This window comes from Saccopteryx leptura, chromosome 5 (assembly GCF_036850995.1).
Source record: "Saccopteryx leptura isolate mSacLep1 chromosome 5, mSacLep1_pri_phased_curated, whole genome shotgun sequence".
In the NCBI taxonomy this organism is placed as follows: Eukaryota; Metazoa; Chordata; class Mammalia; order Chiroptera; family Emballonuridae; genus Saccopteryx; species Saccopteryx leptura.
This window is the reverse complement of record NC_089507.1, coordinates 204,445,464-204,468,708: the sequence shown is the minus strand read 5'-3', so window position 1 is coordinate 204,468,708 and position 23,245 is coordinate 204,445,464. Positions and strand designations below refer to the sequence as shown.

General features: G+C 40.3%; 1 protein-coding gene across 2 annotated transcripts in view; it reads right to left on the bottom strand.

The window, feature by feature from the left end:
* Positions 1-19,706, bottom strand: part of NCOA5 (nuclear receptor coactivator 5) — a 31,108-nt gene extending 11,402 nt beyond the window's left edge. For both annotated transcript variants that reach the window (XM_066387637.1, XM_066387638.1), the window contains exons 1-2: positions 19,576-19,706; positions 8,223-8,289 (exon numbers count right to left, since the gene is read on the bottom strand). In XM_066387637.1, coding sequence (XP_066243734.1) covers positions 8,223-8,260 — 38 coding nt within the window. In that variant the 5' untranslated portion in view covers positions 8,261-8,289; positions 19,576-19,706. The remainder of the gene's footprint in view (positions 1-8,222; positions 8,290-19,575) is intronic.
* Positions 19,707-23,245: the final 3,539 nt, after the last annotated feature.

The window sequence follows — 23,245 nt, the reverse complement described above, 5'->3', positions numbered from 1 at the left end:
TTATTAGAGGAAGCCCCCACCCTCCAAGCATTTTTTTCTTCTCTAAAACATGGTAGTAAAACAGTGAGAATATGATTAAAATATTAAGGCGAGTCAACTGTCTGGTCAGCAAATAAAGACTCCTAGGTTCTACAATCTCAAAAGATTAGACAAAAGAAGAATGACCCAAGGCCAGAGGTTCTGACTGAGGTCATGTAGTATTTATCAGGCTTCAGGGAGTAAGTAATTTGGCATACCTTATGCATGCCAATCTATCATCTCAATCTCAACAGGTTTTCAAGGTAAATGTGTCTTTCTCCTAGAATCTATTTTCTCCCACCAGACCTGTTTGAAAGAGATTTTAAAAGGGGAAAAAGTTGTGGAAGGGGAGACAGTAATGGGCAAGACTCATGAAGAAAAAAGAGCAAATGACACAATTTTATACAAAGTAATGGTGATCAAAGGAAGTGTTGTTGAAGTGCAGAAAACTTCACTTAAAATATCTAGCAGGACAATGAAATTAAGGGAATAAAGAAAAAGGACAATATGATACATACAGTGAAGCATAAGAACACTCAGTTTGTTGGGTTCTCAACATAGTTACTGAGTAGTGATCTCTCTCAATGAGGTTTATGAAGCATCCCATTCCATTTTGCCAAGTGTTTGAAGTCACAGATATGTTTGGCCTACTCTGATTCAATATTCATCATGAGACATTCCACTCCACTAGAAATGTAACCTCAACATATCTAAAATTAACTTCTTATTCAACCCACTCAGTTCCATTCCTGACATTTTCACTTCTGCCAAAAATCATCTTCCCATTTCCCAAGGTTTAAGTTCTTGCAAGTTAACTTTGACTCTCCCTTCCCTATCTCCATTTAGTACTTGAATCCTGTTTGTTTCTCCTTTTCACTGGATTTCTAAGTTCAATCCAAATCCTTGTGCAGGTATCAAAAAGTTTCCAAAAACCAAGCTTCCTGATTTCAATTCATTCAATACATAAAAGCCAGATTAACCACCCAAATTATCACGTTACCAATCACAGCCTATTGTACTTCTGGGCACTCCTCCCTAACAAACACGGCCTCTTTCCAACTATTACTTCTCAATTTCCTTATTCACCTTTCTCAGTTTCACTTAAGCTGCTCTTACAATTCACATGACATATCTCACTATTTCTGGTTATATATTTTTCCTGCACTAACCCAAGTATCACCCAATCCTCACAGGCCAGTTCATGCCCCAGGTCTTCCAAGAAATCTTCTCTAATCTCCTTAGTAACTGCTGATCTCCTCCTGTTCAACTCTTCTTAGAGCACTTACTATTTCTATTACTCATCTTGACCTGGTACTCACCTTTTTATGAAAATGTCTTGTTTGGCCCACATTAAGTATCACCTCCTCCATAAAGCCTGCCCTGAACTCTTCATCTTCCCTAATCAATCTGCTCCTCCTCCAGTCCTATCCATCTCAATAAATGCTACATGTATCTACTCAGTCACTCAAGCCAGGAAACTGGATGTCTTCCCCTCTTCCAACCACATTTCCAAATTTCATTCATTCTTTCTCTGAAATTGATATCCATTCTGTCCTGCACTGGTATGATATACATTTCTTTACCTGCACTGGTACCACTGAAGGTTAACCTATAATCATCTCTCCCTAAAACCAGAGCAAAGGGCTCCTAAAGTAGTTTCCCCATGTCTGCTCTTGTCTTTTTTCTAGTCTTTCTTGAGATTATGCTAATGATCTTTTAAACATCTAAAATCCTTCACTAGTTTCTCACAGTATTTAGAATTCAATCTAAAATCTCTAATGCTAATAAGATCCCACATGGTCTTGGCTCTTATCTTCTCCAACTTTGTCTCACCCTTTCCCTAGTTTGCCACGCTCTTGCCATACTGGCCTTTCTATCCAAGGTTTCTTTCATACTGGCTCTAGCTATCCAAGGCTTTCCCTGATGCCTTTACTTGAGCAGCAGGCATGCAGGGATGCATATTCATTTTCTAGGTCTCAGCATGAATATTTTACTCCCTCATTTTGTTATTTTAAAAGTTTATCCTCTGCCCCTAAATCATGGCCACATCCTCTCATAGCACTTTCTTCATGTCTGTCCACCCTACTAGACTGTAAGTCCACGAGGGCAAGGACTATCAGTGACTCTCCACTATAAACCCCACTGTATCCGGCACGCAGATGCTCCATAAACACACTGAATGACTCTTGCTCTGGCACATATTTCTATGACCGCACTTATCACATGGTTCTGTAATTATTTGTTTACATGGCCCTCCTAGTAAACAGCAGGAGGCTCTGAATCCCTAGGATACAGCATGTCGTTCAGTAAAGTGTTTAATGAATTGTTCGAATGAACTGTAAGCCTCTCAAGAGCAGGAACCATGTTTTGCTGATACTTTTGTCATCCAGTATGGTTACATGTTAGGCATTCATCAAAATACCATCAGCTTGGTAGAAAACCCCAAGTTCATTTAGGACATAGCAAAACCAATTTAAGTGACAATTTTGCTTCTATGAAAAGTCCTTGTCACATTAAGGCTCACAAGAACTCCTGATTTGTGGGAGCAAACATATGGGATACTAGGGGATTTAAATGAGGACAGCTAAACATTTCTCTATTAGAATAAAGTAGTAACTAACCAAGCTTCTTACCTCAATTTTCCTTATTATGTCATATAATCCTCCTAACATGTATAACATCTGACATAGTGTATAGTGTGGGCAAACACTCAGAATCCAATGGGAAGGAACAACTGTAAAGTATTTTTGGATTAATGATCGGCATATAAACCTGCCTTGGGGAACAGTTAGAAGTAGTTATTAGTGGTGGAATCAGATTTCAAGTGTTCTTGGCAATCAGGGCTGAGAGAGATCATGAGTCTGACAGACCACAGACCACACACAAAACCTTGGGCTGATAGAAATGGGGATAGGGATGCAGATAAGAACACCATGTCACACAATACATTATTCAGACTCAGGATAATTATAAATGCCAATTGGTTCTCATTCTTTTGAATCCACTAAAACACCTTACTTACCTGTCAGAGGCCATCCCTGTAGGTTGACCATTACCCTAAATTCCAAAGCCTGGGTTCATGCTTCCAGTTTGAGAAGACAAGCACCCCCCCACCTTCCCTCAATGAATCTGAAGTCCATATGCAACACAACTACTAATTCCCCTCAATTGCTCTCTGGGTAAAAATGTAGAAGAGCTGATATTCATAAGGGGGAAAAGAACCAAAGGAGTGGTGGAAGTAGGAACAGAGAAGATGGTAATTCTCTAAAATGAGAAGGAAAGCTTTTTCCCTTTCTCCAAAAGATGAGTAGTATGACAGACTGCTGTTCCTGAGAAGACAAAAACAAAACAAAAACCCCTTAGGGTCACTTTAGGACCCAAACAAAGCACTTCTCCAGGACAAAAGGCCTCCCAACAAGGGCTCCTGCTGCTGGCCCCAAGAGCTTTCTGAGAGCAAGAACCAGCTACCAAAAGGGTGATACAGTGTGCAGGACTCAGTATGCCACAAGGAGGAAGCCTGCTGAATGAGATGCTTGACCTCAGATAACAAGTGGGTTAGAAGCAAGTTTCTGAAGCATAATAAGCTTCAAAAGATCATCCCATGGCACCAGAGGTGTTTTACTGGAGACCAAATGCAGTGTACCCTCAGGTATCAGAGGCTAAAATGAAACCAAAAAGGGGTTAAATAAACTTCAGCACCAGAGTCCACAAACTAAAGGCAAGTGACAAACACTACTAAAATTCTGTTATATATTCCTCATCATTCAGCAGGGGCAAAACTGTCAAATGCTCTTTGCCTTGAGAGAAATGTAGTCATCATTTGAAAACATTTGAGAGGTAAGGGAGAGGTAGGTGAAGGAAAAAGCCACACATGGTTCAGGTGGCAAATGATGAGCTTCTTCTGGTAGAACTGCTTTTCTTTTTGGGGACTTCAGGGATAGTGTACAGATCATTTGAGAGCCTACAGAGTAAGAACTGATAGATGATCATCTTGAATACTGTGAGGGGCTTTGAGCTGGTATTTGGTCAGAAGCTGAAACCTCAAGCCCAGGATGGTGTTCTTTGGCCTTGGTTGTACAGAAGGTCAGGAAGGAAGGCCTTTGTCCTTTTCTTTGTCAACATCTTCTTTTAGTTCACTGTGATATTTCCCTTGAGAGGTCCAGCCTTTTTCTCCTCCTAAAAAAAATCCTACATCAGCTCTTCATTCTTCTGTCACAAATACTGTCCACAAATATAATTACCTAAATGGCTAGCTGCTGTGTGATGCTGATTCCCCACCATGATGGCTCCATGGTTCTGTCGGAAATGGAGACAACAGACTTGTGCAGAATTTTGCCATTAGGTGCATGTAGGATATAAGGTGCAATGAGATAGATATACCTCACAGATCCAAATTTTCTAAGTGCTCAAGCTTCTCCCTAGGAAACACACTGATGGTTTTCTCAAGGACAAATATGACATTTTTGTTGGTCGAGATGGCACTTGCTGAGAACTGATGGCTCTTCTTAGGTGTCAGTGCAGAGGTAATCACAGCCTGGAATCTTTAATTGTGAGGCCCACCTAGAGCTAGGACCATCTCACATGCAAGGAGCAAGCAGTTATCAAAGGAATTAACACAGTGGATAGGTAGAAATCATCTCAGCCATATAAGAAACCTGTCTACAGTTAGGTTATTTCAGATGAACCTAGTCCCTGATGACTTTCACCACATAGGTACCAGGCCTAAAATCTTTTAACAAAAATATGGGGGAAACTTTCTGCAGAGCTTTTGATGCAGATAAATTAATTCCATTTGCTCTTCTTCAGGTCATATAGAAGGATGAGGAAATAAGAGTCTCACTTGCATAGCGGTATGCTTCAGGACCTGGATTTTCAAGGTGCTGAGTTACAGATGGAAATTGAGTATGTCTGAGGTACAACCAGACTCATGGCCCAGTCTCTGAAGAAGGCCTAACGTCTAGCATCAATGCTAGGCAAACTTGCGTGGTAACTAAGTAATATACTCAAAGGAGTCAATGAAGTGGTCCAAGGGTTAAATGATGAGAATTTGGGCTGAAATTTGATCCAGAGCAGGGATCTCTGATGCAAAGTTCTGTGCTTGGCTGGGCCAATATCATCAGAATTACACACTGACAGCTGGAGTCATTAGGGAGGCACATTACTGAACAGAGAGCAATGCCAGCAGTACTGTGGTTTACAGAGACATTTGAAGAGGTGATAATCCTGTGAAAACTCCCAAAGATACGAGGTGTTTTGACACTCAAGGTTAAAGTCCAGCAATATAAGGTGTTACAAAGGTCTTGCCAGCATGCTTGAAAACAATTTAAAAGTAGTACTGAACACGTAAAGGTACAACTTAAGGGAAATACTTGTCATAGGTACAGTGATTTTCTCCCGTGAACAATGCATTCATTCCCCATGGCTGGGGGCACATAAAAAAATTAGGGTTGTCAAATGAAAGCAGTTTGTTGTTGTCAACCTACTGGTACATTTGTAAATCAAGGCTCTGACTGGAGGCATGTACCTAAAGACTGATATCCAGTGTTCACCCTCAGAGAAATGATCAGCCCCTTCCAGGATAACCATTCACCCACTTGCCTACTTACTGCATTTTATTCCTACCCTTATTAGTATCTTAAGAGATAATGTATTAACAGGGCAAAATGATCAAAATGTTAATGTCCTATTTTAAATACAGTGTTTACAATTAATCTGGTTTTAGTATTTTAAAATTATTTTTAAAGATAAAAAACTAGGACTCTTTGCTCAGGTTTTAGATGAGGCTCAGAACACATTTTACTAAATGTGAACATCCCTCTTCCCCGAACCTTATGAACCATGACTGTATGACACTGCATATTAAATAACATGCTGAGGAACACAGTGAGGGACGTATCACCAAGGGGAAGACTGATTCTCAATGGAATGAATTAGCCTAGCTGTCCCTCTTATTGACTATAAATAAAGTACTGTCTTATCCACATCCTACACAACCTCCTTTAAAAATTTATTTCTGAGGAAGGTGGTATTTTAAAAAGTATATAAAAGTGACATTTTATTTATATATCTGGTAAGGAGAACATTTTAAAAGGCCCCCTACAATGTTGTCTGTATTTTTGGGGGGGGTATTTAATAAAGAAGGCATAAAGTTATTTCTTCCATTACAGATGAAATTATGGAGTTCCATTTCAGCTTAGTATAAAATTAATCTTAATTTAAAGCCCTGGCAATGGTTATACTGGATTGCAACCAGGGGTGTTGGTTGTTTTCCCAACATTGGCAATGTTTGTTAAAAGCTACAATCAGTTGGAACATTAAAATCATTTGGTTAAGTACCATTAATAGGACGACATAAAATATTCTCAATTCATAGCAGAACAGAAATGACTGTATTCTGCAACGTGCACCCCCACCCTTTGTCTGCCGAAACACACAGACAACACAACCCAGGGATGATAAACACCCTGGGGACAACCGAGTGGGGGAAAGATTTACTAGTGGAGTGTCTTTATAATTACCAATTTCACACTCCTCCTGGTGAGCTACCCAGTTCGGCAACACACACAGATTCTCGGAAATAGATACGCACCATGCCTCCTTTCAAGCCATTTGGCAACCACAGCTTCCAATGGTAGCTCCATAGTTCTGACCATTAGATGCAAATTCTTAGCCACTTGTATTCTAAGTTTATTGGAGCACTGAGATACAACACAGATTGGATTGCTCAAAATCTGCAGCACAGTTAGATACAGCATAATGGAAGCAGATATTAAATGAACTGTTGGAAGTTCTGTAGCAGCTGTTTATGTTCTTCAGGATACTCAAACATACAAAATCAATCAACAAAGTATTTACCTACAAGCTGCTGGTGGTATTCCTTATAGTGTTAGAGTCAACAGAGTATACCAGTGTATATGCTTACTTCTGCAGTGAGACCAGGGCATCCAGCTGACAGCTGCAGTGGTGGTATCAGATTCAACTCCTCTGCCCAGGCAGAGTGCTCAAAGAATCCAACTGATATTGGCAGCATTACATTGCCCCTATGGTCTATGTGAACTCTGTAGCAGACATGTGTGATCTATTCCTGGTAGTTTAGAAAATACCCACCCTTCACATCCAAGTGGGGCATATATACCAAACATATAGCAGCCATTCTTTCCTATAAGCAAGTAACAAAAGGTGTTTTTCCCCCAAAGGATAGCTGTATGTTATGTGTAAGTGATCAGTTGGGTACTTCCCAGGTGACCTGTGGAGTTACCAGTACAGACTAGGATTCTTGTAATCAGCAGTGTTCAGTTCATTGCAGGAAATAACAGTTTACTGTGGAAAGTGGGCATTTTTACTTAGGGACAAAGGCAAAATCCACACTAAGTATCCACTTGGGCCATGAAGAGACACCAGATATGAAATCTGTCTGCATTCCACACAAAACCGCATATACTATACTGCATCCACCTGTGTGCTGTTATGGGGCCAGACACTTTGGACACAATATACTCATCTTTGGTGTATATAGTAACATTAATAGTGTATCGCTCTTCTTTGTAGGAAGGGGCCAATTTAATGCATATCTCCAGGGTACACGTCAGGATTCTGTCTTTTGCATATGCCGGAAGAAAGACTGTGTTGGGGAAAATGCCTTTGATTTCCAGGACAGCTAAGAAAAAGGGAGACTTTTGAGAGGGAGTGTTTCTGCCCTTTTTATTTCCCCTCAGTAGATAACCCAAGCATGCGAGCAAACAGGGGTCTGCAGCACAGGCGCAACAGCGATCTCTCAAGCAGCGTTTTCCGCAAACCTGGGTTAACATCTGGACTGGCAGCCATTTGGAATGAAGTGTCGAATCTCTGCTGCCCGCTGCAGTGCAGCATGGCGCACACCAACGACCCTAGGGCACTCCTGCTGTGGAGGCTCCCATTGACACGTGAGCTGGGGACAGAGGTTTATCCTCTTCAATCGCCTGCAACTCATGTTGCAAGCTGAACTTGCTGGGTTTGCCACAGATAACACAAAGCTTCCTCTGCATCTCCTGATGCATGTTTTTAAAACAGCAGCAAGGCCCTTCACACATGGTTCACGTTCTTATTGTTTGCTTGAGTATTTCTGATTTGTTGGGGGGAAGAAAAGACCCTTGATGTACGAGGTTGGGCTTAACTCCCCAGAGCCCAACTCTCCCAACGTAACTCACTGCTTCAGGGTACTTTACCTTCGTGTGGGGCTGGGTCTTGATGGAGCCGTATTCATATTTCTTCTTTCCGCTGCCTTATTAATATCTGAAAAGAATAATCAACCCATCTGTTCAATGCTACGGAATAAAAACAAGATCATCAGCACATTTCAAATGAAAGCAACAACAAAAGAACTACAATGACAACCAGATGGTGTAAGAAAATCCATTCAGCAGACACTGTCACTTGGTCAGTTTTTATTAAGTTACGGCAGTACATTGTCATGTCTTGGTAAGAAATATCCTCACAGTTTTCCTAGCTAACACATAATTTGTGTGAAACTGATTATGTCAAGATTTAACACTTTGCCAAGCCCTAAATCTAACACCTGCCCCTCCAAAAGGGGAAGGTTCTTTTTGGAAAAGGGGAAGAGTGGGGGGGGGGGAGTATTAAAAAACCCCCAAAACGAAACAAAAAACCAAAGGCAAGTAATTCCATTTAATGTTATAAAGACGTAAGAGCTGCACTCCATTGTCTTGAAACTTCCAATAGTCCATGAAGCAGGGCCTCCTTTTAGTGTTCCTTGTGTTGTATTCCATTGGATAGACTCTTCCAGAATGAGATGTAGGAAAGAAATGGATTAAGTTTTTTAAAAATAAAGTATATGTCATGTTAACATCTATGATCCTCATAGATAAGTACCTGAGAATAAGAATTGGCATTTGGTATAGTAGGGTCAGGTAATAAAACACTCCTCATAAATTTTCATTATAGAAGTCTGGCATATACAACTAGGTAAGGGAGAGTCATATAAACTTAAAGAACTGATGATGTATCTAAAGAAATGTACCAATCTATGCCCAAAAGATAACACCTGACAATTTAATGATTTAAAGATGTATCAATGCATTAAAGTTTTCATACTTTAGTTGAGAAATAAAACTGTTTCCTGCTACAGTGTAATTCTGTTGCCCTTGTTCCATATTATGCAATTGATATTGTATCTAATAACATTAAAGGGTATTAAATAGCACTCACATAATTAGAGAGCTTAAAAATAATTACATACTAAAATAATTCTAACCAGAGTCCTATCACATGAAAGACCACAGTAATAACAAAAAAAAAAAACTTAAGAGGGCTGGTATAGACTTTACCCTGCCATGCTGACAACTTTTGAGCCCGTTCAAGTGAGAACAATCTTCAATTCCATTTTAAGACAGAACTCTCTTTCCATTATGCCTAGGAGAAGAATGGCTTTGACGAAACTAAATCTAAATAGCCAGAGAAGCAGATTCTAAATTGTCTCTTACCTTCCTTTTCAATTAAGCAGACACAGGCTATAATCCCTCTATTTTTAAAAAACTAGAAAATATTTTCTATGTAGGACTTGGCCAGTAATAGCTAATCATGGCTTTGATACAGAATGTGGCACTTTCACAATTTACATATACACTAACATCTGAATCACATATTACAAATGTTAGTCCTTATAGAAAATACCTAGTTCTTTTATATATATATGTTCAGGTTTAGAAGGGCCTACTGACCTAGTGTGCTCACTTACTTTGTAGTGCTTTCTAATATAGGGTGACTATGATTAGAGAGAAATGTGATGTCTTTGGCTATTTAAGTAATTTTCAAAGTATCTCTGAAATACACTGGGGGGTAGTGGTGTATAGGTTTCTTTTAAATAAGTCCTATATTTTCTAGCAGAGTTCCAAATGTTATGAAATGGTCTTGTGAGTAAAGAACACTCATCTAAACTCTGACTTGTCTTGGCTAACATCTCGGTGAGAATATAGTAGAGCATGTGCTATTACTTTAATTGGTAAGTTTTTATTAATACTATATAATTTGCCCATATCATATAAAAAGGACTATTATACGGTATAGTTATATCCAGTTCTGTGAGTGCCTACACATAGGACTGGGGAAGACCAAAGTAGGCATGAATTATATATGTTTGGAGAAAAACTGGTTCCAATCAGAATGAAGGAGGTAAACATTTTACTTTGAAGTTGGTAAAATCTGGGGGAAATTATTTACAATATTATTTAAAAATTCAAGATATCTCTTTAAACCACTGTGAGTGTAATTTGCTTCCTCCTAGTATCTATCTTCACTGAGTAGTCCAGATCAATTACACTTGAATGGTGTGGTTTATATTTCTTCTGCAAAAAAACAAAACAAAAACAAACAACTTTCCCAGGCCATTTTTATAAGTTTAGGACTTGGTAAACTTTTAGTGTTGTGTGCAAGAGATTTTGTTTAAAGAGTTCCTTAAAGCTCAATTTTGGGTGAGATATGGAGAAAATAAGACCTGGAAAAACTTGATAATCCCACTGCCATTCAAGAGGAAAGAGGACTGACTGCTCAGGTCAGCACAGGGTTGTGGGGGTTTTCAGTTAGTTATGAAAACAAAACTGTCAAAAATACCAATCCCCACACACAAAAATTTCTAACCTATATGCAAAGAGAACTTTTGGAAAACCTATGAATTCAGGAATACAGGAAGAATAAAGGAGCTACCAAAAGTACAAATAACTTTAGGGAGTCTACCTAAACATTTGCCCCATCTAAATGTTTTGTCATATAATTTAAAAACTCATCAGTAGGAGGTTGGAAGTTCATTTGAACAAGTTTTATCTTTGAAAATGCAAATATTGGAACTGGTGAAGGGTACTTTTAAAAAAAAATTTTTTTTTAAATTTTATTTATTCATTTTAGAGAGGAGAGAGAAAGGGAGAGAGACAGAGAGGGAGAGAAAGGAGAGAGAGACAGAGAGAGAAGATGGGGAGGAGCTGGAAGCATCAACTCCCATATGTGCCTTGACCAGGCAAGCCCAGGGTTTTGAACCAGCGACCTCAGCATTTCCAGGTCGACGCTTTATCCACTGTGCCACCACAGGTCAGGCCATGAAGGGTACTTTTGTGTTAATTAGTTGAATAAGATTATTTTTCTCCTTAATCCTTACAGAAATAAATAAGCTACCACAAAGACATAGAAATAATGTTAATGTAAAGGATAAGAGGAAAAAAGACAAATTGGGAACCTTTCTGAACATTAGATGGGGACCTATAATTGGAGAATTTAGTGAAGAAGTTAGTGGCAATGTGGGAATCTCCAAAGAGAGGTGGAACATTTCCTCATGAAAAAGGGAAGAAATGGTGCTTCTATCTCCTCCTGCTCCAGCTAAATACTCTTAAGACCAAATGTCAGTCTCTTAGTATCTCTTCTACCTCAGCTTGGCTGATATTTCTATATTGTGTTAATTATATCAGCAATGTGGATGCCATTCAAAATCACTATCACCATTAAGTATTTAACCTTGGCCTGAATATTTATAATTTCCAAATGGTATTCTGAAAACAGTTCAAAGCACTTCTCAAATAAGGATTTTTTTTTTTTCTGACAGAAAACTAGTACCAACTGAAAGGATTTATATAAAAGGAAAAAACCCCCAGAAAATAACTTAGAAAAAATGATGTTATACGAGAACTGGCAGAGCTGTTTTAAAGCACAAAAGAATTGGGTAAAAAAAACTCCCTAAGAAAAACACAATGCCTAATTTACAATTTTATTTTAGACTAATATGCCAGACAAGGTTTACACAATGGTCTTTGGATAATGTTATAAACAAACATGCATGTTTCATTCACAGTACCAAAAACTGCTCTGCTCTATTTTTTGATTGTGCTATCATAAAATAACTCTTCTTTACCTTAAGACCAATTTTTATACTCCAGGCTATTACAATGGTGACCTATTCTAAACAAGTGCATATGAACTACAACACTTAGTGACAGTACCACCACCGGCTGCTGAATGAATCCAGAAGCCTATACAATTTCAGTAAGTGATTACAAATGACATAAAACTTCTCAAAAGGGTTAGTTGAAAACCAAGCAACAATTAGGTATCACTAAATTGTAAATACATGATAAAGATAATGCCACTTTGAAAACCATACTGACAGGACAGTAGATAGCACATATTAAACTCCCAAAAATTGGGAGTGGCAAGAACAGGACTTCTCACTTAAACTGTATTTATGATGATGACTTTGATTGTATAGTATAACATTAGGGATATTACAATGAATTATACTGTAAAAAAAAAAAATGAGAATGCTCTGCTTTATCCTTTAAGTCCACTTTGAAAACTACACTTCTCTTCATATTTGATTACATCTTTTATTGTCTAGTTAAAATAATTATTATACCTTTCACTCTATTAGAATATTACTCCTGGGAACAGAAATGGGGAAATAACATTTTTACAAGATGCTTACTCTGTCCTAGAGCCTTTATTGAAGACATTATATGTATTATCTCATCCAATCCTTTCAACAACTCTTGGAGAGTTAAGTACTACTATGATTTTAACTTTGCAAATGAGAAAATCTGAGGTTTAGAGAAATCAAGTGACTTATATGAGGTCACACGATAATCAGGAGGCAGAGCTAGGACTCAAATCCAGATCTGTCTGAAACCAGAATGCTTAAACATTATGCTATGCTGCCTCCAACAGGGAGTAGGAAGAAATGGTTTCCATTTTGAAAATTGTAGCCAGTACTCCCTGATCAAATGCTGATGGAAGCTGAAAAGGCCAATGTTTAAGTGACGCAGACACCCAAGAGGGTAGGATTTACTTATTCAATTACCACTTCATTTCTATCCCCTCAAACTACAATGCCTCTGGGCTTTTGCTGCTGATATTCTATTCACTTCAAATCTTCAGACAAAAATTCTCTACCAAAATTTAACTTCCTGCCCTCTGCATTTGTTTTGAGGAAAAAACACTTGCCTAGATCAGAAAATACGAGTTCTAGTCCTATGCTGGGGGGGGGGGGGGTAGGTAAGTCACTTTATTTCTTTGAAATTGATATATTGAACAGTCTACCTGTATTAGTTCTGTTGATTCAAGGAGAAAATCAGCAAAGAGAAAAAACTCACTAATTTGGATTCACAAGGGTTGAGCTAATCCAAACTAGTAAAAAAGTCTGAGCTACAAAAAACTTAAAATAGGTTTATTTAAAAACAGGAAAAATTTCAACTGAACTATATGTAAGTGGAGACCCTTAGAGAAGTAAATTAATGAACCTGAAAAGGATAGTTTATAATCAATTTTCCAAATACTTCTAAGCCTACTATGTGTCACACTTGACTTGGCCTTAGATATATGGAAATAAAAAAGCTAAAGCCTCTACCTTAAAGGAGTTCACTGTTTAATAAAGGAGAGGGGCACATGTATACAGATAATAACAATATAATCTGAGTGTGATTATGGCAGAGATAATGAAGGCCTAGCTATGTGTAAGGCAGGGGAGGCAGGAGGCTCGGAAGAATGGGGGAGGTGAAGGCAGGGAAGGCCTGAAAGTAACATTTAGATGAAGTCTTGAAGGATGAGTAGGAGTTTACCAGAAAGAAGTCATTCCCCTATGTCAAGGTGAAGGCATGGTTTGAACGACATAATAAATTAGAAATACTATAGGAAGTTTAATGCAGGGAATGGGGGGAGAGAAGAAAAATAAAGAGGAATTACAGATACAAACCAGAGTTAGACTAGATCACAAAAAAACCTTTGCTATGGGAAAGGAAGAAACTGGTGGCAAGAGGGCCTGTGGGAGGCTATGAACTGAGTGAACTACCATAAATAGCGTCTCAGTGGAGCTAGATAATGAAGGCTTATTGTCCACATATTATCCAAAAAAAGGGAGGAGGGTGTATTTAAACCTAAGACATTTAAAAACTGACCACTGTAACCTGAACAGGTGATCGTGCAATGGATAGAGTGTTGACCTGGGTCGCTGAGGAGCCAGGTTCAAAACCCCGAGGTTGCCGGCTTGAGTGTGGGATCATAGACATGACCCCATGGTCACTGGCTCTGCTAGAGATCCCCTATGGCAATGGTCCCCAACCTTTTTTGGGACATGGACCAGTTTAATGTCAGAAAATATTTTCACAGACTGGCCTTTAGGGTGGGACGGATAAATGTATCACCTGACCGAGACAAGCGTCAAGAGTGAGTCTTAGATGGATATAACAGGGAATCTGGTTATTTTTTAAAAATAAAACATCGTTCAGACTTAAATATAAATAAAATGGAAATAATGTAAGTTATTTATTCTTTCTCTGTAGACCTGTACCAAATGGCCCACAGACTGGTACTGGTCTGTGGCCCCAGGGTTGGGGACCACTGCTCTATGGCACGTATGAAAAAGCATCAATGAACAACTAAAGTGACGCAATTATGAGTTGATGCTTCTAATCTCTCTCCCTTCCTGTCTGTCTGTCCCTCTAACTTTCTCTTGGTAAAATAATAAAAATGGAAAAGAAAATAAAAACCGACTATTATAATGTTCTTCAAGGATCACTGGTTTGACACTGAAGAGAAAAGGTGGGGAAAAACACTTAAAAGGTTATGACTTTATGCTCAATTAAGGGATATAAAATGAACTGATAGCCAGAGGAGTCAGTAATGAATAACTGATGATCTATTAGTTTAACTCACTGTTCAGGAAGAAATAGACACCAAACCACCTTTCCTTATTTTTTTCTAATATATAACTATGGTAAAAAACATACCATTTAATCTATCATCTTCAACCATTTTTAAACATACAGTTCGGCAGTGTTAAGTATAGTCATACTATTGTGTGACAGATCTTTAGAACTTTCTTGTCTTGCAAAACTAAAACCCTTTATACTTATTAGACAACTCCCCTATTCCCCATCCTCATTTATATACATATTCTTTTCATTCTCCACATCACAGTTCTTTAATGAAGATATATCAGCACTACTTGGTAAGATGGTTACAAATCAGATTACCAGACTATCTCAAACTTTTAGAATCTGATGACGAAGCCTGGGAATCTGTATTTTAACAAGTTCCTCGGGTGATTCTTGGCAGGTACTTAGGAACTACTACTCTATTATCTTTTTTTTTTTTTTTTTACAGAGACAGAGTCAGATAGGGACAGACAGGCAGGAATGGAGAGATGAGAAGCATCAATCATTAGTTTTTTGTTGCGTGTTGCAACACCTTAGTTGTTCATTGATTGCTTTCTCATATGTGCCTTGACCATGGGCCTCCAGCAGACCGAGTAACCCCTTGCTGGAGCCAGCGACCTTGGGTTCAAGCTCGTGGGCTCTTGCTCAAACCAGATGAGCCCGTGTTCAAACTGGCGACCTCGGGGTCTCGAACCTGGGTCCTCTGCATCCCAGTCCGACGCTCTATCCACTGCGCCACCTCCTGGTCAGGCAGTTGTTGGTCTTTATATAGGTCAACAGTAATGTTTTGAGCATGAAATAAAGAGAAAAAAGAGTTTTATGGACTGAAAACAATATGATTCTTTGAGGGCAATTTCTGAACATAAAATAATTGGTTGACTATCACCTTTTATTATTTTAGTGATAGGATGAAGAATGAAAATGACCATCCCTATAAATATTCATATCTGGTGGTAATAAAACCACCACTGAGAAAGCAGCAGACATGCTGGTATTATATGTTTAGCTGCCAGCGTACCTCCTATTTCCCTAATGTGCTGCTTGCTGTTTCAGACAGCAGCCTTACCCTGATCCTTTCATTAATGTCTCTCACTAACGAGGCTAACATAGAGGGTTACTTTCTATTGGTCACTGCCATTGTAATTTCTTGACAGTTTAACTCTGCTTAAGTTAAATAGTCTAGACCAGGGGTAGTCAATGTTTTTATACCTACCGCCCACTTTTGTATCTCTGTTAGCAGTAAAATTTTCTAACTGCCCACCAGTTCCACAGTAATGGTGATTTATAAAGTAGGGAAGTAACTTTATAAAATTTATAAAGCAGAGTTACAGCAAGTTAAAGCATATAATAATAATTACTTATCAGGTACTTTATGTTGGATTTTCGCTAAGTTTGGCAGAATAAATCTTTATAAAACAACTTACTATAGTTAAATCTCTCTTTTTATTTATACTTTGGTTGCTCCACTACAGTCCACCATGAAAGCTGGAATGCCCACTAATGGGCGATAGGGACCAGGTTGACTACCACTGGTTTAGACAAACGTGTGTTCTATTCACAGTACAAAAAGCTAACTGGGCTTTAAAAACACTAGTCTCAAAGACACCCAGTACTCATTAGTAAACCACAGGTACAGAGAGGAAACAAAATGTAGCAGAAAGAGTAGTGAGACTGGGGGAACACTGGTACTTCAAGATGTTTATGGGAGGATACTGAGAAAGGCATCATGCTATCTTCCACTCCTGGACATCCATCCACATGACACACAATGAGCAGTAAGGACACTACTTTGCCTCAACATGTCCCAATTTTGCTTGATCATTAGACCTTTTATGTTCAACAATGTCTTGAGTTCTACTAAATATGTGATTTGAGCAAGAAATCTAACTTCTCTTTGACATTATTTCCTCATATGCAAAAAGGATATAATAAATACACCAGTCTACCTATCACAAAAGATGACTAACAGGAGCAAATGAGTTGGTATTTTGTAAACCTGCCTTGTAAACCATATGTACTGCTGGTCATATGCTATTACCATTAAGGGTAATACTGAGTTAAGAAATAGACATTTCGCTTGACCTGTGGTGGCAGACGGGATAAGGCCCCAACCTGGAATGCTGAGGTTGCTGGTTTGAGACCCCTGGCTTGCCACATCAAAGCACACAGGAGAGGCAACTGTGAGGGGGTGCTTCCTGTCCCTCCCTCTCCCCTGCCTTTCTCTCTCTTTCCTTTCTAAAATCAATAAATTAAAAAAAAATCTAAAAAATTTCCTTCTTCATAGGAGGCGAAAACAAAAACTGAAGGGAATAAAATATTGAATCTATTTCTTTCAAAGGTTCCCATGTTTAAAAGCACAACTGAATTTCAGCAATTCTCACAGTAGTAACAAGCCATACAAAGGTACTGCCATCTGCAGGTCATAGAGATAGAATGCTAGCAATGGTTATTTAAAATGAAACCATCAGGCACTTTCTCATCAGACTTCTAAAGCCTTTCCAAAAGATGTTTATTCTTAGCTTTTGAGGTTCCATTTGCTGAAGTTCTGAAACTGACTCTTGAATAAAACCAAATTTTCGTTTCTTCTCTACATAGGACTGCTGCTTAGAAATGTGGAGAAAACTCCTTAGCCTTATGCAAGTTCTACACCGTGCTCATACCAAAGCAATCCTAAGGAATACTTTTCACACAACCTGAGGAAAAACCCTTGAATAGCCTGAGTTAACTTTTCAGAGAAACCTTTCAATGTTTAATGTGCTCTCTCACACACAAAAACAAAAGTTATGAACAGACTACAAATAGAAGACTTATAAATTTGTCAATCCCTCCTTTAACCGTGTGGTGTCTACAGTAGGTATGGGACACATTCACTAACCTGAACCTAAAGAATTACTTACAACGGGCCTCGCAATATGGTTTCTCTGGCACATTCAACAAGGAAAATCACTGTTTCTATATTTTAGGTTAAAAGATTTTTTTTAAGTTTTTTTTTTTTTTGTATTTTTCTGAAGCTGGAAACGGGGAGAGACAGTCAGACAGACTCCCGCATGCGCCCGACAGGGTTACACCCGGCACGCCCACCAGGGGCGACGCTCTGCCCACCAGGGGGCATCGCTCTGCCGAGACCAGAGCCACTCTAGCGCCTGGGGCAGAGGCCAAGGAGCCATCCCCAGCGCCCGGGCCATCCTTGCTCCAATGGAGCCTTGGCTGCGGGAAGGGAAGAGAGAGACAGAGAGGAAGGAGAAGGGGAGGGGTAGAGAAGCAGATGGGCGCTTCTCCTGTGTGCCCTGGCCGGGAATCGAACCGGGGTCCCCCGCACGCCAGGCCGACGCTCTACCGCTGAGCCAACCGGCCAGGGCCTGTTAAAAGATTTTTTGTCAGGGGTCAAAGACTATTTGGAACTAAAAGAAAGGCAAAGCAACCAGAATGAAGGAAGAAACCCATGGTAACAAATAGCCAAGCAATCTCCATAATGCCAATGTTCGGGCTTTACTGGTTTGAAAAAGTCAACACTGAAGATTAGTTTTCACACCCAGACTGACTCATACAGAAAACATTAAATCTCGAGTTGTCAAAACCCCAAAATGCTCCATCAGTGTTTGCAGAAACATCTTTTTATGAACTGGCAGGTAACTACCACACCACAATGCTCCAGGAAACCCGAGGAGGCACGTCAGGTGCACCTGGGCGACAGTTCCTGCAGTTCCCCCCGACTGTCACTTCCAAGTCAATAACCAGAACAGTTTACAACCAGAACACTGATAATATTAATTATCATCCCTCAAGATCCTGGGTCAATTCACAGAATCTGCTATTGCCTCAGGGGAAAATTCTGTGTAAAGAGCGAAGCCAGGAGGACAATTAACCTCATACTCCTAGGGCAGCGTTTCCCAAAGCGTGGAGTACAGAATAATTTCAGGAGGAACAAGGACGCACTTTTTATTTTAATAGATAGGTATTTATTTATTTATGAGCATTTAGAAAAATAACTGGCTTCCATTATACGGTTGTGATTTACGTTTCCTCCTTAAACAAATGTATTTGAGAAGGGGAAAAAAGAGTCAGTTTAAAGGGAAAAAGGTAACATTTGGTAAATAAACAGCAGTACAGATGGTACCCGGACAAAAAGGTGCAACGCGAGAGCCTGGAATTTGGGGAACGCCGCCCTAAAAAATAAGCCCCTGGCTGGTGGACCCCAAAGTGGAAAGTGCCATGGGTCACGAGATAGGAGAGTCAACAGGTCGGGGCGCTGGCTGTGGCGCTAATTTCCGGGGTAACCTCGGCCCAGTTTCCTTCCCCGTTCTCTGGGCCCGGGGTCCGCGTTATAAAATAGGTGGGGGCTGTCACATGACAAGGAGACGCCTCAAGGATGCTGTCAAGGGGCCGCGAGGCGGCGGCGATCTGGGACAGCGCTTGGTTCCCTGCACCGTGCAGCCCGCCACGGAGCACGCCGGACGAGGCGGCCAGGCTCGCCCCGGTTCGAATCCCGACTGCGCCACCGATTCGCCGAGGACCCGCAGGCGAGCGACTTCACCATTGTGAGACGGGGGCGAGGTGCGCAGCCCTACCCTACAGAGAAGTCTGGGGGTGGGGGCGGTTCGCGCACAGAGAGGCGGCTGCGGGGCGGCGCGGCGCCTCGGGACCTGAGCCCACCACCGGCCTCCCGGAATGGCCGGGCCTGGGCCTGACTAGAGCCAGAGGAGGCCGCGTCCCGCACCGGGCATGCGCAGCCCCGCGCGCACCCGGAGGGAGCCGCGGCCGCGCGTCAAGCAGGCCCTCCCGCTTCAGCCTCCCCATCCGGCCTGGGTCTCCCTCAACCGTCTGCCCGTCAGCCCAACGCCTCGGCGGACGGCCACCGCTTCCCAGCACTCACCGCTACCAGCGCGGCGGGATCCCGGACGCTCCTTCGCCTCAGGCCCGCCGCCGCCGCCGCCTCCGCCTCGGCCCACCTGCCCACCGTAGGACAAAGGCGCCACCAACCGACCAGCGCGGGCACGAGGCAATGGCGGTTGGGGCGGAGAGTGGGGGCATAGGGTGCGCACGCAGCGACCGGCGCGGCAATGTCGCAAAAGCGCACGGGTTTACGCAGGGCTGAGTTGGGGCGTCGATTCCCTTAGCAATGTGGGCGGGGAAGTGGATGCCCGGCGACTGTTGAAAACGCTAAGGGTTGCCTAGTAACGGCGTCCCCCCAGCTGGGTCTCCCCACCCGACAGGGCTTCGCCATTCTAATTTTCAGTGAGCCTCTTTCTTTTTGTGTGAAAATAGATCATATAAATCCTAAAACACTTTTAGTCTTGCATAAAACTAAACAAAAAATAAAACACCTTTGAAATGTGTAGTGGAGAATAACAATAACATATATGTATATTTCTGCAACCTTCGGATCACAAGGAACAGAGCAGAGGTAGAGAAAATGTTTTATTTGAACTTACATTTAAATAGGCTGTGTGTGTACCCTATTCGCTTCACTGACAGGAGGCAAAAGACTTTGATGATATAGTCACAGTTTCTTGGATTATTTTTCTTGGAATATTCAATGCCAAAAATAAATTTCCCAAAATGTAAATGTTGACTGTGAAGCATGTATAATGTTATGTTGTTAATTTAATCTATAGAATATATTTGTAACAGGGAATGGAATTTTTTGTAAATACACTCGATTTATCACATCTAATGCTATGTGAATCAGGTAGGCCAGGCGTGGCCAACAGTTTTTGCCCCCAGGCCAGATTACAAAGAAAACTTTTTTTACTGGCCAGACAAAATATTAAAATAAAAAAATGTTAAATACAAAAAAGACTCATTTAAAATGTGAGTGAAAAAAATTTGATATACAATATTTTAAGAAAAATATATTTTAAGAAAAATATAATTACATACTGTATAAATATCCAAACTGTATTATAACCAATTGAAACAATATTTAATTAATAAAATGAGCGTGAAGGGGTTATATTGCAAATAAAACAATTATTTCGTTTTACAAACAGCCTGGACACGTTTGCAGTTATCAACTGCAGCTATTGTCTATGCTACAATGCCACTTGATTCAGCACACTTGACCACAAAAATAACGAATTGTTTGACCTTGGGTGCCACTGGCAAACATCGCCTAAAAGAATGTGGGTTTCACATCGCTGCTAAACGTCAAACAGTTCATATTGCGTACAGACGAGTACAACAGTTGTAAATCTTTATAATGGAATTTTAAAAAAAATAATGAAGTATCATGAATCCATTCAACCAATTATTGGAAGTTAACCATAGATTAGTCACACGTGGAATTCTTTTCTGCATATCACTATCTTCTTAAATATCTCGATTTCCAATAATCAAAGACACTTCTGCTTCTGAGTAGCTGAGATTTTAAAGTAGTGGAGAATATTAAAAATTTAATCGCAGGCCGCATAAACTCATTACACAGGCCGTATGTTGGCCATGCCTGAGGTAGGCTCTTTTATTAGGAAATGCCTCCGACTCCATGGGGTATAGTTTTTCTCCTTGTGCAAGTAAAAATGGTGGCTGTGGAATTTGAACACTAGTAGAAGTCAGATTTCTGTGTTCACTTCTTCACTGATTTTCTCACCTAGTGGAATGTTTATACACACCATCTACTTACTGGCTAGGCAGTATCATGAGCAAAATGCACACCCATCTCTGCCATCTTGGAGATTACTTTATAATAGAGAGATAAAATTAGGTCAATAATCATACTTGAGTGTGTAATTGCAAATAGGTAAACACTTGAAGGAAAGAACTAGGATTCACTCTACTCTCTGGTTTTTCCTAATAATAGTGCAATGCCTATGGGCAGATACACTTGGCCTTCAGGTCCTTACCATAATTCATCATGGCACCTGGGAGGAAGGTTAGGGACTTCTCTTCAAATTTTTCTTTTACTTTCCCCCAGGTTGTTTGGTTCACTCACTGTAGGTGAGAATTTTCAGGATTTGTGGATTCACCTGCTTTCCTGGTATATATCCTGTGGGACAGTTTAAGAACCACATGTGAGCCCTGGCCAGTTCCAATAGAGCATCGCACCGATAAGCTAAGATTGTGGGTTCCATTGGGTCAGGGCACAGGCATATACAAGAATCAACCACTAAATGCATAAATAAATGGAACAAGTTGATATTTCTCTCTCTCTAAATTCAAAATAAATTTAAAGAAAATCACACAATTCAGTTCAGAATCTTTTTTTTTCCCCTTGGTCACGCCTTTTTTGGTACTTATGCCATAGTTATAAACTTCCTGTCATTTAGTTCAGTTGACTGATTCTCTTAATTTTTTATATCTTTATATATTATAACTTTAAAGTTATTTTTTCATTAGCTATACAGGGACAGAGATTCTGTGACCCAAAATCACCTTGCTATCATGATCCACCCAGAAGTTTCACATGATCTCATTTACTCTCATAACAATCTCATGAGGTAGATACTATATAATTTAAACTTAAAAATTTTATTAACATTTTAAACATACATTAAAGTACATAAAAATATTATACAGGCCCTGGCCGGTTGGCTCAGTGGTAGAGCGTCGGCCTGGCGTGCAGAAGTCCTGGGTTCGATTCCTGGCCAGGGCACACAGGAGAAGCGCCCATCTGCTTCTCCACCCCTCCGCCTCTCCTTCCTCTCTGCTTCTCTCTTCCCCTCCTACAGCTGAGGCTCCATTGGAGCAAAGATGGCCCGGGCGCTGGGGATGGCTCCTTGGCCTCTCTGCCCCAGGCGCTAGAGTGGCTCTGGTCGCAACAGAGTGATGCCCCGGAGGGGCAGAGCATCGCCCCCTGGTGGGCAGAGCGTCGCCCCTGGTGGGCATGCCGGGTGGATCCCGGTCGGGCGCATGCGGGAGTCTGTCTGACTGTCTCTCCCCGTTTCCAGCTTCAGAAAAATACAAAAAATACACACACAAAAATATTATACATACCTTTATATTCAACACTAAGGCTCTCCTCCCATCTCCATCTCCTCCCTTCCCAGAGATAATCACCCTCCTGAAATACATTCCAGTGTATATTTTGTACTTTTATTATAAAGGTATATATATCTCTCCCCAATTGTATACTATGGTTTAATGTGTTTAGATATATTTTATGTATATTTTCACAATTTCCTTTTATTTTTTAACTGTACTAGCTTTCAAGATTAAACTGTGTTGAAACAAATAACTAGCTTTAGTAGTTCTCAAAGTGTGCTCCTTGGACCAATAAGCCCCATCAATAATATCTGAGAACTTGTTAGAAATGCAAAATTTCAGCCCCATCCAAGACCCACTGAATCAGAAATTCTAGGGGCAGGACCCAGCATTTTTTTTTTTATCAAGTCCTTCTGGTAATTTGATACACCAGAAAGTTTCAGATTACCTCTTAATCTGTGACAGCTGAGGATAAAGGGGTGCTAAATATGTTATAAACCTGGAGTTCATGAACTTGCATGGGAAACATTTACTTCCTTATTTTCATTTACCTCTAACAGAAATTAAGCCTTTCTTTTCATTATGAACATAGGCAGCAAACATTAGTATTAGCGGTACTACTAGTA